The following is a 14,117-nucleotide window of genomic DNA, read 5'->3' on the forward strand; positions in this document are numbered from 1 at the left end:
GTGTCTGTCACAGACAGCTACTGAGATTTTATCAGAGTAGAGGTGGTGTCAGTTTTGGTGGCATTGCTCACTTTTCCTTTATTCCAAAACAATGCCTTGGCTTTGACTTTTTTCTTTCTTTTTTTTTTTTTCTTTTATTTTTTTCAAAAAAGCAATGTCTTTGTTTTGTAGAAGAATATATTGTGCATCTCTTGCCTTGCTATCTGCAAACATTGCCCTGTTTTTGCAAAGAGCAAAACTCAACAGCATATGATATGTGAGCCTTTTCAGGAGACTGCTGTGAGCATCCTGTTGGGAAAACACATATGCCAATTCCCAGCTAAAGATTAGAACCTGCAGTTCTCTTCACTCTGAGTGTTTTTTCTGCAAATGCAATGACAATGTGTAACTTTCTGTGTTGTTTGATATGGTGTTTCTCTGTGAAATTCTTCATGCAGTGTGTGTCCAGCTGTGCACACGTGTGTAGAGAGATAGATCTGAACTCACATAAATCTGCACATCAGCACCTTCATTGAAATCAGTGGAGCTAATCAGTTGCAGCTAGCTGTGGATTTAGGACATTTGCTTTATAAATTAATGCAGTTTTCTTTTGAGATGAAAAATGCATTATAAATCTAAGGTTATTGTTATTTATATCTCTGTAGTCTTCTGGTGGAGAATGTAGGAAGTGAGTTATCCTCCTGAATATTGTGTATTAGGTTTGTTGAGAAGTTTTTCTTTTGAAATCTTTGCAGGCATTTTACCATTATTATTGCCATTGTTATTGTTATTGTCTTTATTATTACTGTCATCATTAGCAGTTTTAAAAACCATTCTTAATAGTCTGTAAAAGCTTTACAAAGAAATTTCACATGACACTTGCAATGAATGTTTTGAGAAATTTCTATCCACAGCATGAAAGGAACTGAGGAGGAAAGAGCCCATTTGTAAAGCTGTATGCAAACCATTTCTATACAAACCATTTAGGTGCTTCTCCCAATGAGAATTTTAGTGAACTCATCTATAAGGGCAGTGTAGGGTGATGCTGAGCTTGTGTAAGCTTTGGCTGAGAAGAAATCAATGTCTTTCTATTGCTACTTGCCACCCCCAAACCAAGATTACACATGGTGGTTTGAAGGTACATGGAATTCGTGTTTGTGAGTAGAAACCCCAATGATTTCAAGAAGCTGAAGAGAGGCACACAACAGTCTGGGATTTGCATCCCAAAATGATCATAGGGTCAGTGGGAACTCTTAGACTTGAAGCAGCACTGAGGCAGAGAGACCAAGGCTGTGGTCATATTTGTGTGCTGCCAAACTGGGTAGGTTAGTGCCTTTTAAAAGTTTGTCTCTCATCCCTGAAAACGCAGAATACTTCATCTAGTGGTCTCAGCTGATTCCTGTTAGAAAAAATTTCTTCCATAGATTTGCATCAAAGTGGTCTGTGTTCACCCATTTAAAAAAAAGTAATATTCTGAGGGGAATGTGCATACATAGTCATTATACTCCAACTATTATTAAAATATTGCATTATTAACAATATTTTCATAATACTATTTTATTAAAATCAATATATCAGTAGAATGACTTTCCCAACCTTCATTTTGTGCCACATGCTGTGAGAGGCTCTCTGGGCTGTTGAAAGGAGCAACCCTTTTAGCACACAATTTTGTACCACTTCATAGCTATTAAGTGAGCTTTTTCCATATCTGTCTTTATTGTATGAGTATCCTAGGCTTTTTGAATCCTCTGTGCTTTGTTCTGTGTATGCTTATCCTAAACAGTCCTAAAAAACTTGTCATTATGGTAACATTGGTAATTTGCTTTATGAAGGGGCTTTATGTGATTCTGAATATCTAAGAGTACTCTGAATTGGGAGCTGCTTTTAGTGGGGTGTTGGACAGGATGTCTTGCAGAGGTCTGTTCCAACCTAAATGATTCTATGATTTCATAATTTTGTATGGCTATAATGCTGCAGAATTAATTATTTTTTTAAAAGCTGTGGGGGTCTCAGTTAAGAACGTAGTTTTGTGATGCACAGGAAGGTATCATGAGACTGTGTGAGCTGGTCTGCCTTGAACTGCTGCCTAACCAAAGTAAATCCACTGTCCTTCCTCCAGTCCTGGCTGATCATCTTCTGCAGCTCCTTTTGTTGTTGCTTTGACACTTCTCTCATCTGACAAGAGAGTCAGTTCAGCTCCTTTAGTGTAGAGCTTTGTACCAGAGCACATTGTGCTGCTTGGTGCAGGTCTGGGGAGAAAGGCTGCAGAGCACACAGAGTCCTCTAGGAAAATTAATGCATGAGCGTGGTGGCTTAGGCATGATCTCAGATGAATGCCTAGAATGCACTAGCCTTTTTGAAATCTACAGGTTTCTAAGTTCTGTGCTGTACCCTTCACTGTTAACTAGTGTCCATTCAAATCAGAGACAAGATGTTGTCATGGGTCCAGAGAAGGGCTTTGTGTTGTTCCAGCTCTGACTCATAATTATTACCCCTGCCACTTCATCTCCTGTGCTAAACATCTCTCCAAACCTATATTAAGAGGAACAACCTCTTTGCTTCACAGCCCTGCATCATTTTAGTGGACTCATTATGTGTGTCTGTGTGCAGACACTCATTTACAGATGGGGATCATTAAGTTTCTCTGTACTGATAAATAAATATTTATGTAGACACACCCACGTGTGTATATAAATTTCTGTGTAGTTCTATGCATATGAACTTAATGATCTCTATATATGTGTGTATGCATAATTGAGCATTAATATTTGCAGTGAGCTGAAAGTTGGTCTGTCAACACTGCTGTGACTGCTGCCCTTGACTATGTGTGTTAGAAAATGTTCCTGGTTGTAAATGAATAGGGTACAAGTCCTGGCCCTTTCCAGCACCTTCTTGTTTATGTGGCCATGCAGTTTTACCAGAGATGGAGTGGGAATAATTCTTTATTTCCAGGAGACCCATAAAATTACTGGCAATCCATCACTGGATGGCAGAAGAGTGAGGAAGAATTAATAAGTAATTGGGAGATGTTGGAAAAGTTGAGATGGGTGCCCAGGGAGGTTTGAGGTGAGAAAGAAAGTATTAAGAGCACAGGCCACACTGTGTCAGACCAGAAGTCCCTCTAATTCAGTTCCATGTTCCAACAGTGGCAAGTACAGGATGCTAAACTATATGTATTATACTAAATTACACTAAAAATGTGATTACCTTATATACTTCTCACATTTATAGAGATTTACAAATAAGGAACTTTCTTGGCCATGGTATTCTTTGTATTTCTGAGACATTAGTGAGTTTTCCTGTTTTTGAGAGTTTTCCCTCTAAATACTTTGAACGGGTTTTTAGCAGCTACTTATCCTGTGGCCAGGAGTTCTGTGAGTTATTCTTATTCTGAAGAACTGACTGGCCTGTGGAAGACATCAGCAAAGCAGACACAGGTATGAAGGCAATGTGGACAGATTCTGATTCACACTCAGCAGAGATCCAGCAAACTGAGTATGAGAAAATGACAACAGCTCTCAGGTCCAAGCTCCCACTGAGTTCAAAGTTACATGGGAGCCAGGAGTAATTTTCCTGTCTTTTTCTGATAAGGTGATTATCATCTTTTCTCTTCAAGCAAGGCAACATCCGCTGCCTTTTGCTCAAATCTTGCTGTTACATGAAAAGCTAATACAGGAAAGAAAATTACAAGCTGACACAGTGTCCTTGAAACATTCTGCCCCTTTGCCTAGGGGTAGGGAGCCATGAGTCTGCCACCTCTGAGTGGGTGTACTGAGAAAAATTAAGGTGAAAGCAGTGATAGAAAATAGTGCCTTTGCTGGGATGAGGTCAGAGGAGCTTGTGTTCTCCCCCTGGTGCCAGGCTTTGCCCTCCACAGCACCTCTGCTTAGCAGCATCAGCAAATGAGAGACAGTGTGAGTGGATGGCAAAACACCATGAGGTTGTTTTTCCTAGAAGGAATTGAGGCTCTTGTACAACGTGCATGAAGAAAAGAGTCAGTGTTCCTCAATTCACATGGCCTACAGGTGCCTTTAAGCTTTCCTGACATCAGTCTGGCCTCTTTTCACTTCACTCTGTGAGAAAAGAGGAAGAAACTGTCTGAAAAAAAATACAGATCTTCTGCAACTTTGACTGCTGCTGAGCCACACAGAAATTTGGCAATAAAGGAATCTGGAAGAAAGATTTCACCAGTTCTCTAGAAAGCTAAATCCAACTTGCAGCTTCCAGTGCAAAAATGAGACAGGGAGCTGTTGTGCTGAAAGATTCTGAACTTTGTCCTTACTTACCTTCACTCCTTCTGGGAACAAGGCTGTCCATCCAGCCTGTGCATTCTCTCAGGGCTACCAGAACTGTGGACTTTTTTAAAGATCAGAGAGAAGATTGGAAAGCCTGGTTTATCCGAATTGCATGGGTACCATTAGATACTAGAGAAGACCATTAGGTTTTAATTGTTGTCCCTACTGTGGTTTTATCTCACTTTTCAGTTTTCCTTTTTTCTTCTGTTCAGTGCAATATTTGTTTGTGGTGCAACTGGCATTGTTATTGGCTATGGATTTTCCTGCAAGGCTCTGATGTGTCCTTGTGAGTTCAGTTTCTCTGCTCTCACTCAGGGGACTGTGCAGACTGCAGTGCACAAACCTATATAAGGACTCTTCATAATAGAATCCATGAAATTAAAGTGAATCTTTTAAAATAATGACTGCACACAGGAAAAAAAAAAAAGTAAAATTTGGAACTTGATCTGAGAACAATAATTCCAAGTACAATTATTAAGTAAGGAAACCAAAATGATTGAGAGGATATTGGCATTTGCCATAGTGAGCTGCATTCCTGTATCATCTGATCTAATTTCAAAACCTTCTGGAAGTAATGAATAGCTTGGACTTTGTGAGAAAGTGATCAATCTGCTAATGGCATCAAGTGACTTTACAATGGACAAGAAAATGTGTGTTATAGGAATTCCCATTTTATCCCAGCAGATGATCAGTTTATACCCTGGAGTAAGAGAGTTGATTACCCATATCATTATCTTTGTTTTCAAGACTTAAAAACATTATTAACGACCCCAAGATTAATCAGTGTCACTTCCTCCTCCCATCTCCCTCTCTGCTAAAGGAGTAGTCTGTTTTTTAGCCTTTAGATCTCTGCATGAATTCACCTAAACAGTCCACAAGAAGCACAATATTGATTGTGCTGTTAATACTTGCAGAGTGAGCTGAGGTCTTTCTGTGGCACCTGAAAGACAAATCAGGTGATGAGAACATCTGCTTAGAGTAATCTTTCTCAGACAGCCCCATGTGATTTATTTGCCTTTAGGAAAAGGATGTCTGTGACCCAAGACCAGTTCCCAGCAGTTGCACCATGTACTTGGAAGATTCCTGGCAGAAGCCATAACACACAGAGAAGGCATCGTGCTCTGTGGCACGTATTGTCCATCTTTGACTTTCTGGGGCAAACATTACTGTCACTGGAGTCAAGTGCTATTTATGGACACTAGATCAAATAGTATGCTAAAATAGTCAACACCATCAGTTGTATTTTGCCAGTAGGGAAGTTGAGGGAGAACAAAGGACAGGCACTCAGCAGGCTGTCATTGGGAGAGCTTGGCAGTAATGCAGGTCTCCAGAGTCCCACATGGGTATCCCACTGTGCAGGCTCTTCCCATTTCTTTGGGAGAGGGAGATGCTCAGTCATGTCTATAATGCTCAGACAAGGGGGATGGAGAGGTGAGCATATGCAGGGAGGAGGTGTGTTCACTTGAGACTGGAATTTGCTGAAGTGAATAAAAGAAAGAAGCCCTTGCAGAAGGAGCCAGAATGCATATACTGGCTGATAGTTGATTTCTTTTCCCTAGATAAAACGGCAAGTTTTGCAGTTGTATTTGCCTGATGGCAATACAATCCAGATATTCTCATCAAGAGAATTTGCTTTGTTGCCTGTGGTGCTGAGTAAGGACAGATGGATCTTGGTCCTGTGCTGTCCTCCTGCCTGCAGGTGGGCTGGGCTGTATGAAGCACCCAGGCCTGATGGAGGGTGCCCAGGAAGGGGCAGGATGCTGTGCACCCAGACATTCATGAGTCTTTCACCTTTTTGTGAGAGCAAGATGTGAAATATTCTGGTGCTCTGATCACACCAACCCTCAGGGGACTGAGAAACTACATTGCCTTAGCACCTTCCCAGCTTAATCTCTCCCTAACCCTGCTCAAGGAAAGGGGTGGCACAGCACACCAGCTTTTCTAGGAGCTTGTAGGCTCAGTGTTGGGTTGGCTGCAGAGTTCACTCTGACAGATTTTTGATCACTGAACTGAATGAGTGTTGGAAAGCAGCTCTCCAGAACTTCCTCTTCTGAGCCTTCTTCTTTGATATCCAGGCAAAGCTCATCACTGTGCTTCACCTGTCACATGCATTTGGAGCTTACATATTCTAAGGAATGGCTTCCACATTTGTGTTGGACATTTCTGGTTGGAAACCTGCTGATTCATAGGATGAAAGATTGAAATGACTGGATGTGTTATGTTATCTGGCTTCTGGCAAAGCAGCAGCACCTGCCTCTGCTGAGACCAGACCCATGAGGGGATGAAACAGTTTGCTGATACCTGCCAGTATCTTTTCTAGAAAAGAGTGGCAGCATCTTCAGGTTTCAAAGCTGTCAGAAACTGGTTGTCTTGCATGAGTGCTTCGAAGAGAAAGAACTCTCCTGAAAAACAGCATTAAAAATTAATATGCTTTCCCATCCCCCTTCCTAGGTGTCTCGTACTCTCTTTCATGTTGCTGGGATTTCTTTTGAAGCAATTGTCATGTAAAGTGGTTTGAGAACATTGGTAATAAATTTTTTAGAGACCAAATTTCAAAAGGTTTGGTTTGTCATTCAGGAAGTTCTTATTTGGATAGCACTTCCTATCTGAAAAAATAATAACAAAAATCCCTGTCTCCCCCATTGCCTTATGCAGGGTTTGTGCAGCTAAAGGGGAAATTGAGTCCAAACTGCAGGGCTGCTTTGTAATTACACATTCTGCAGATTACATACTAATTGCACTTGGCATTACTTGCTAACTGAAAGATCATGCTGTACCATGTCATTTGCAGTGGTTTTCCTCTTCTGCTAGCACTATAAAGGAAGTGCCCATTGAACTGATGAATAATACCAGAAGTGTTTTCCAAAGCGGAGGGAAATGATCTGCCATGGTTGTACTGTAGGATTTTTATTGCAAGGTTTTGATTTTGGTATGTAATTCACAGAAACTCTTTGCCTGCCCCATCTCCTCTCTCTCCCGACCTGAAATCTGGCAGTGGTGCAGCTTTCCATGACCAGTTCAATATGGATTGCTCATGGCTAATACTTTGAATTTCTTTCTTGTGGGCAACCTTCATGTCATGACAATCAGTTTCAGTGGAAATGAACCACATCCCTCAGATTTAATCTGCAGGAGAAATTCTGTGAAATTCTTGTGCAACCCTTCTCTTTGGGAAATAGAATACAGACCAAGATTTTCTTGTACAAATTTGTCCTGATGCATGCTGCTGTCTGGTGTTGGTACATTCTTGATAGTTTCACTGCTGTTGTTTTTTCTCCTTCTGAATAGCATCACCTTATACCTGAGAGGGTCCATTTAGATGGTCTAAATTAAGTTAATTTTCACCAACTGAAAATCTGGATCCAAATGGATGGTGTTTTTTATTTGGAAGAAAATGCACCTCTTCTTTCTAGAAAAAAAAAAAGCAGCTGGTTTTCTTACTTTATTTTGGTCCACAGACAGACATCCAGCAGCCCTGAGTCATCACCCATTGCCCTCAGGCTACTGTTCCTAGTTGACAGGTCAGCCAAAACCAATTGGATTAAAAGCTCCAAAGAGGCTCTTAGAAACCATATTTATTGTTTAGGAAAAAAATTAGACAATGTTTTTTGTTGGCAATTGCCTGTGCTTCCAGTGTCATCTTTCATTTTTTATGTTTCCTTTGTTTCCAGTCTCTTATTCCCTGCATCATCTTGCCAGGCATGAGACAATTTAACTCTCCCTCTCCTGTTCTCCCTAATTGCTGATTTGTGTGTTCAATTAAGTTCTACTTCCTTGACTCAGTCCCTTTCTATCCAATTTCCTTGTAACTAGTGACCTCCTTTAATGCTAATTCCATCTAAATCCTAATTTAAAAAAATGGGAGATTAACAGCCCATTTGGTTTTCTCTAAAGTCATGATTTATGTTTAATTCATGGAGAGATAGTTCATCTATTCATAAAATCTGGTTCCACCAGCACAACTTGCAACTGTTCATTGCTGCTTGTGTGGTTTTGGCCCAGTCAGCTCAGCCTGCACACAGGAGTTTGTCTCACTTCAGTGCTACTTCCTTACACAGAGATGGATTCAGATCCAGATTTCATAACAGACCCTCTTTGTGTGAAATTGTCAGCATTTTCTTTCATTGACTCAAAAGCTATAAAATAGCAACAAGTTGAGGAGGTACATCTATGTACCAAGGCATTCTGTAAGTGTTCACTGAGCCAGCAACTCTAGCATAGGCTCACCATTTCCCAGGAAATGGGGGACCAGGGTAGCCTGGCTTATGGGGAAAAAAATCCCAAAGGAATCAAGGCAATTATGAGTGAGATGATATCTGTTAAGATTGCAGCAGTAGCAACATGTGCTCCTCTGCTGCACATCGGAATGAGAATGAGCACCTTCAGTTGTGGTGAATTTCCTACTCACGGCTCCAGATCTGGGATTGCCTCTGGTTTCAGTGAGAGAAGATCTTCCTCTCCAGGGACTGGAAAAATTTAAAAAAAATCAAACCAAAACAAAACAAACGTTCACAAAAACAAAAAAAAACCCAAACAAACAAACAAAACAACCCAACCGAAAAACAAACCAAAATCCATATCAACATTGTTTCCTGCCAGGAGGTGATTCTTCCAGATTGTGCTTCATAGCACTTCTGCCCATTAAATATCTACTTCTGGCACTTAGATGCACAGATGTAAATAAAGAGGGATTTTAACTGAAATCAGATAGTGATCTTACTTGACTTTCTTCCTTTCTACATTCTCAAAACAAAAGCACAGATTTAGACCAGGTGAAGTATTCACTAATTTGGGTGATTTTACTATTTGGGAATTTTGCTTGCTAAGACACTTCCTCTGCAAGCATTTTCTTTTACAATAAAAGGAAATAAAAATCAAGGTTGGTTTCAGGCTTTTCTAAATGAAACAGCCTATTTATGATGACACTGCAATTAGATTTTCTCTCAGTATTATAAATTAAAGTATATGTTTGGCTCTCTTACCGTAGTTCTGCCCTTACTTTTCTGTTGATCCATCCATCTGCTTGTGTAGTTCATCTCAAAAGATGCTATCTACTAAATATATTATATCCTTTTGCTTTTATTTTATTTTTAGTTATTAAAAATGTTTACAGTCTATTCTGTGGGGCCTAATCTTGTTAAAATCTGGCTTCAGAGGTCCCTAAAGTACATTGAGATAAGCAACAAAAACCACCCAAGTCTTTTACCTTGTTGATGTCTAGTGAAGGAAAACTGCTTCAGAAAGGAAGGTACTTTTGGTGTTAGGTGTAGTGAAGATTACCTTATCAGCTTCTTCCTCCTCTGGCATCTCCAGTCCTCTGTCTCAGTGCTGGGCACATCCAAGATCAGCAGGTGTTGCTCACAGAGGAGCTGGGAGGGCTGCTGAAGGGAAAATCTTCCATCTTAATCCAGGCCAGACCAGCCAAGTGCAGGCAGCTTCAGTGCTTGCTTGCTCCATATGATGCCCTACCAGTCTTCTTCAGAAATGACAGAAGACTTGATTTAGGCATGAGCATTTACATTTTAATACCTGGCCTGGCTGGGCAGCTCATCTGAAACTGCCAGCAGGGATAGATCCACATGGATACAGCTGATGCCTTTCCTGTGGGAGCTGTTACTTGAATCTGTTTCTCATACCATGAGCAGGGACAGGGATTGAATCTATGGGCCAGAGACAGGTGAGTTGTTATCTTGTGACCCTCAATTCATTCTGTTGACCTGGCAGGAATGAGCAGTATTGAATTACATAAAAAGCACAGCTATCAACAATATAAGGAATGATGAGGCAAAAGCAATGCAATTTGAGAAGAGAGCATTGTATAAATGTAAAAAGCCTTTTAAAGAACTCCTGTACAAGGTTATCCAGGCAGTGTACACTGCATTTGTAAGTTACTGTGTATTTAAAAAATTAATGAAAGATATAATTACAGCAGCATTACCAATGATCATTTCTAAAATGACTCCATCATGAAACTGTAAGCATTTCAGAATTGATTTCCATGTTTCTAATAGTTTTCTGCAAATTAATGACATCCAGGCCTGGCAATAAAAGCCTTGCCTTGTCTCTCCAAGGAAAGGATTGGGAAGCATTTTCTGTTTTCTTAACAATGATTTCACTGTCAGCTATGCATAGAGCCAATTGAGAAGATGCTGTCCTATTAGCTAAGATTTTATGTGGAGTTGTAACTGCTTACTCAGAGGGATAGAACAGAATCTATGCAGTCTAAAGCCACTAAATTACCATTCTATGTCTTAGGTTGGAGAACCTTTGTTAAATTGAGCTTAGTCAGAAAACCGACTCCATCTAAATACCATCTGGGCTCTTTGTATTTTTATTTTATTTATTTCTTCTCAAGGACTTCCACATCAGACTGCTTATATGGAAGAATCAAAATATACCTTCTTTGTTGGCTTCTCAAAGCTGGACCTTGAAAACCCAGTTCTCTTGTTCTCTATGCTTGCAACAAGCCATTAAGAGCTTTCAGTTATATCATGGTAGGCAAAGTTATTGAGGTAAAATTGATAGTACCTCATTTCCTTTCTCCCTGTATTATCTTGATAGTTTAGCTATGTTTATTAAAAAAAAAAAATCGATCTCCCTTATTTAGTGACCAAAGTAAATGGGAAATGAAGGTACATGGCAATCAGATAAGTTTAATGATCTTCAGAGCGATGTGAGGACTCACCAGTTGAGTAGGGAAAAATAAGGCCCCACCAATCTCTTTTTGCATCTCTTTCCTTGGAAGTTGTTTAGTTTCTTTGCTCTTGATATAGAAACCAATATGTAGGAACTGGAGCATTTAGTGCCAAGCACTTATTGATAGCTGTACACTATGAGTTTTAAAATGTTGTAGCTCTTTGCTGTCTGCCCAAGACTCTATTGGTCCTGGCCACCTCAAAACAAATATGGTGGGAGAGGTCATGTGCATGCACCTTGACCACTATGGAAAAACATCCAGTGATGTCATTCATAAAACTGAGAAAGTAGAGCTCAGCTGCAGGTTTTGTTCAGTCAGGGTTTGTGCCCTGTCATTGTTTGTTTTGTTCTTTTTAATCATCACAAACAATGAAGACTTTCATCACTTCCCAAGGAAAACTACGTGATAGAACCTTGAACACCACAGATCACATAGCACTCTCTTCCATTCCTTGTATTTGCTTATAGAAACTGATAGAACTTTCAAATGCACAACAAAGTCATCCTGAGCTGTCACACAATGTTCATGGTGTTGGCCAATGCTGTAGGTGGCATTTGGAACTGGTGAGCAGTGCTCACAGGGTGCAGGTGCTTGGTGACTTCTCTGCTGCTCTTATCTCAGAAGTCTCTTCCACAGTGATTGATTAGCCTAAACGAGCTTTACATTAGTAATGGGAGGGTGGAGTAGAGAAGTTACTACTTCAAGAATCAGCTGACCCTGCAGTGAAGAGGGAAACCTCTCTCTGTTAACACTCCTCTAATTCCATTTAGTGTAGTATTCTTTCCATCTAAATTATAGCAATTATACACAAAGATCTTCTTTGAAATAATTTAATTAAAGAGTATCTGATGTTCTGTGCTTTTGGAATGCTAATATATTGCCTTCCTTTAAGAAAACCTTGGGTTTTTTTCATTAATTATCATGGAAGAATTTCCATGTCCGAAGGAATTGTTTAAAAGCTTTTAAAAATAGATTTTAAAATCAAGTAATTCTGGTGATTTTTGCAAACCACAAAGAAATCTTTTGCTCTCCTGATGGACAGTTAGGTAAAGAACAATATGAGGAGCAAGATTTTCATTTTAGATGCATTGATTTGCAAAGCATTGGATTTCTCCAGCCCTGTCCTCTTCTGGGTTTATGCCAGTGTTTCTCTTTGGTCATGTTCTCTCTTTCTTTTTGCTGTATTTTCCATGTAATAAGCACCAAATCCTATACTGGTGTAAATCTGCTAGACTAAATTATTTCTGCCTGCTGCATTGCTGTTTTGCAGGGCCTGGTGTTTCAGTCATGCAGCACAAACAAGGTTGTATGTGCTGAAAGCAGTTGTAATGTAACAGCTGATGGGACATACCTAGTGCCAAGGAAAAGTGGGGAGGGGAACTTCATTAGAATTCCTACTGAGTACAGTTTTGGAGGCTTTCTGCATCCCCCACCATGCTCCTTCCCTTCTCCCTCCTGCTCCCAGTGCTCTGCACCCCATACTGCTTTGGTTTCAGTGGGTTTATCTTGGTCCAGGGTGTGCCTTCTGTGTGGAGGAACAGGGATTGCAGCTTCTCCTGCAGCATGGCCTGAATGCTGTGGTGTTTCCTGTCATTGTTACCCTGCAATTAGAGCTACACTAAGTATGGTTCTGGACAGCCAGCAACAATCTACCTGAAAAATTCATTCTACCAGACAAGTCCTTCCCCACTTGCTCACTCCTAACCTGAGCCACTTGTTCATGATAGCACACAGGTTCTTCTTGTATAATTCCCTTCCTGCTTGTCAGATTAGTGGAGCTTCTCTGTGAGGGAGAACTTGGATATAGACAGGTGTCCACAGCAAACCTACCACTTCATACTCTCAGATATTGCCCACCCACCACTGTCTCCCTGATCCCCATGAGCTGAGACAGGTCTTCAGGGGACAGCATGATTGATTCCTGGCTGGTTGTTGTTTCATGGAGAACAGCACAATGCAGAGCAATTTTGGTGCAGACTCGAGAAGGAGTGAGTGGAGAGCAAAGCCAACAATTCAGTATGATTACAGTGTAAACCAAAATCAGCTAGCATAAATAATGGCAGCACACTGGGGACACAACAGGATCTGAATTACAGAGTGGGGAAGTCCTGTTTTCTGCTTATCTTTTGATTTCACAGGAAGATTTGTAAATCTTGTCTTTTTCCCTCTTTCTTTGTTAGTCTGGAATAATTAGAACAAAAATTTTATTCATGTAAGTAGTTTGGGTAAAAATGTACATTAGTAAAAGACTTGGAATAATGAAAAAGTAACATTTACTGCCCTCTAACACTGCAATAAAGGTGATTAGACTTGGGTTCCATTTTGGTGGATGCTAGGGTCAAGGGAAGACCTTCCTACACTGGCTGTGTACAAGTGTCAGGAAAAGGCTAAACACTCCTGGGATGTTGTAAGAATCGGAAAATATTTTTCATGACTGAATACCATTTTCTGGCATTAAGCTTCAAGACTGTATTGGTTTCTGCAGCTGAGATTAATGAGATGTTATTTGCTGAATGGAAGTATGAGTCTGGCTGACTCTCTTTTCTTTTGTCTCCCATGCTCAGAGTTTTTGGGCACTTCAGCCTCCGTTCTGAGTGGCAGCTGGTCAAGGTGGATTACAAGTCTCTCTTCAGCCGCAGGTGTACCAAGGATGACTACCAGACCTGGCATCTGCACAATCAGGTATCCCCACTCTCAGGGAGGCTTTGGTGGGGGTTTCTTTTCCCCTGCTCTGAGTTGCCAGAGCAGGGAATGCAATTGTTCTTTACAGCAAAGCATATGGATTTTTTTTTTGCATCCCTTGAAGAATGTGCATGAATAAACATGGGTCCAGGCATCTATGGACAAGTTCAGGAGATTACCTTCTATTTTTAGAAATATAATCCATTGCACCAGCTGGATCTTTTTTGGCCTCAATGCTTAGGGCAGTGTGAAACTACACCTTATGATTGAATTGTAGATGACACTGAATTCTTTGTAGCTCTGTCACTGACTCATGAAAATAATTTTGTTTCAGTTTGCCTCTTATTTCCCCTACTCAAAAATGAAAATAAAAACATTTATTCATCCTGCAGGTCCTGCAGGTATCTGTAAAACTCTTGAATATCTGTAAAACCCTTGAATCTGAAAAGCTCTTGAATAAAGGA

At 40.4% G+C, this 14,117-nt stretch overlaps 1 protein-coding gene across 2 annotated transcripts in view; it reads left to right on the plus strand.

Annotated features, from left to right (window-relative positions):
* The window catches only part of SORCS3 (sortilin related VPS10 domain containing receptor 3), a 275,567-nt gene that overhangs the window by 224,933 nt on the left and 36,517 nt on the right, over positions 1–14,117 (plus strand). For both annotated transcript variants that reach the window (XM_064431239.1, XM_064431241.1), the window contains exon 15: positions 13,536–13,653. In XM_064431239.1, the coding sequence (XP_064287309.1) occupies positions 13,536–13,653 (118 nt within the window). The remainder of the gene's footprint in view (positions 1–13,535; positions 13,654–14,117) is intronic.

The sequence above is a fragment of the Passer domesticus genome, chromosome 8 (assembly GCF_036417665.1).
Source record: "Passer domesticus isolate bPasDom1 chromosome 8, bPasDom1.hap1, whole genome shotgun sequence".
Lineage (NCBI taxonomy): Eukaryota > Metazoa > Chordata > Aves > Passeriformes > Passeridae > Passer > Passer domesticus.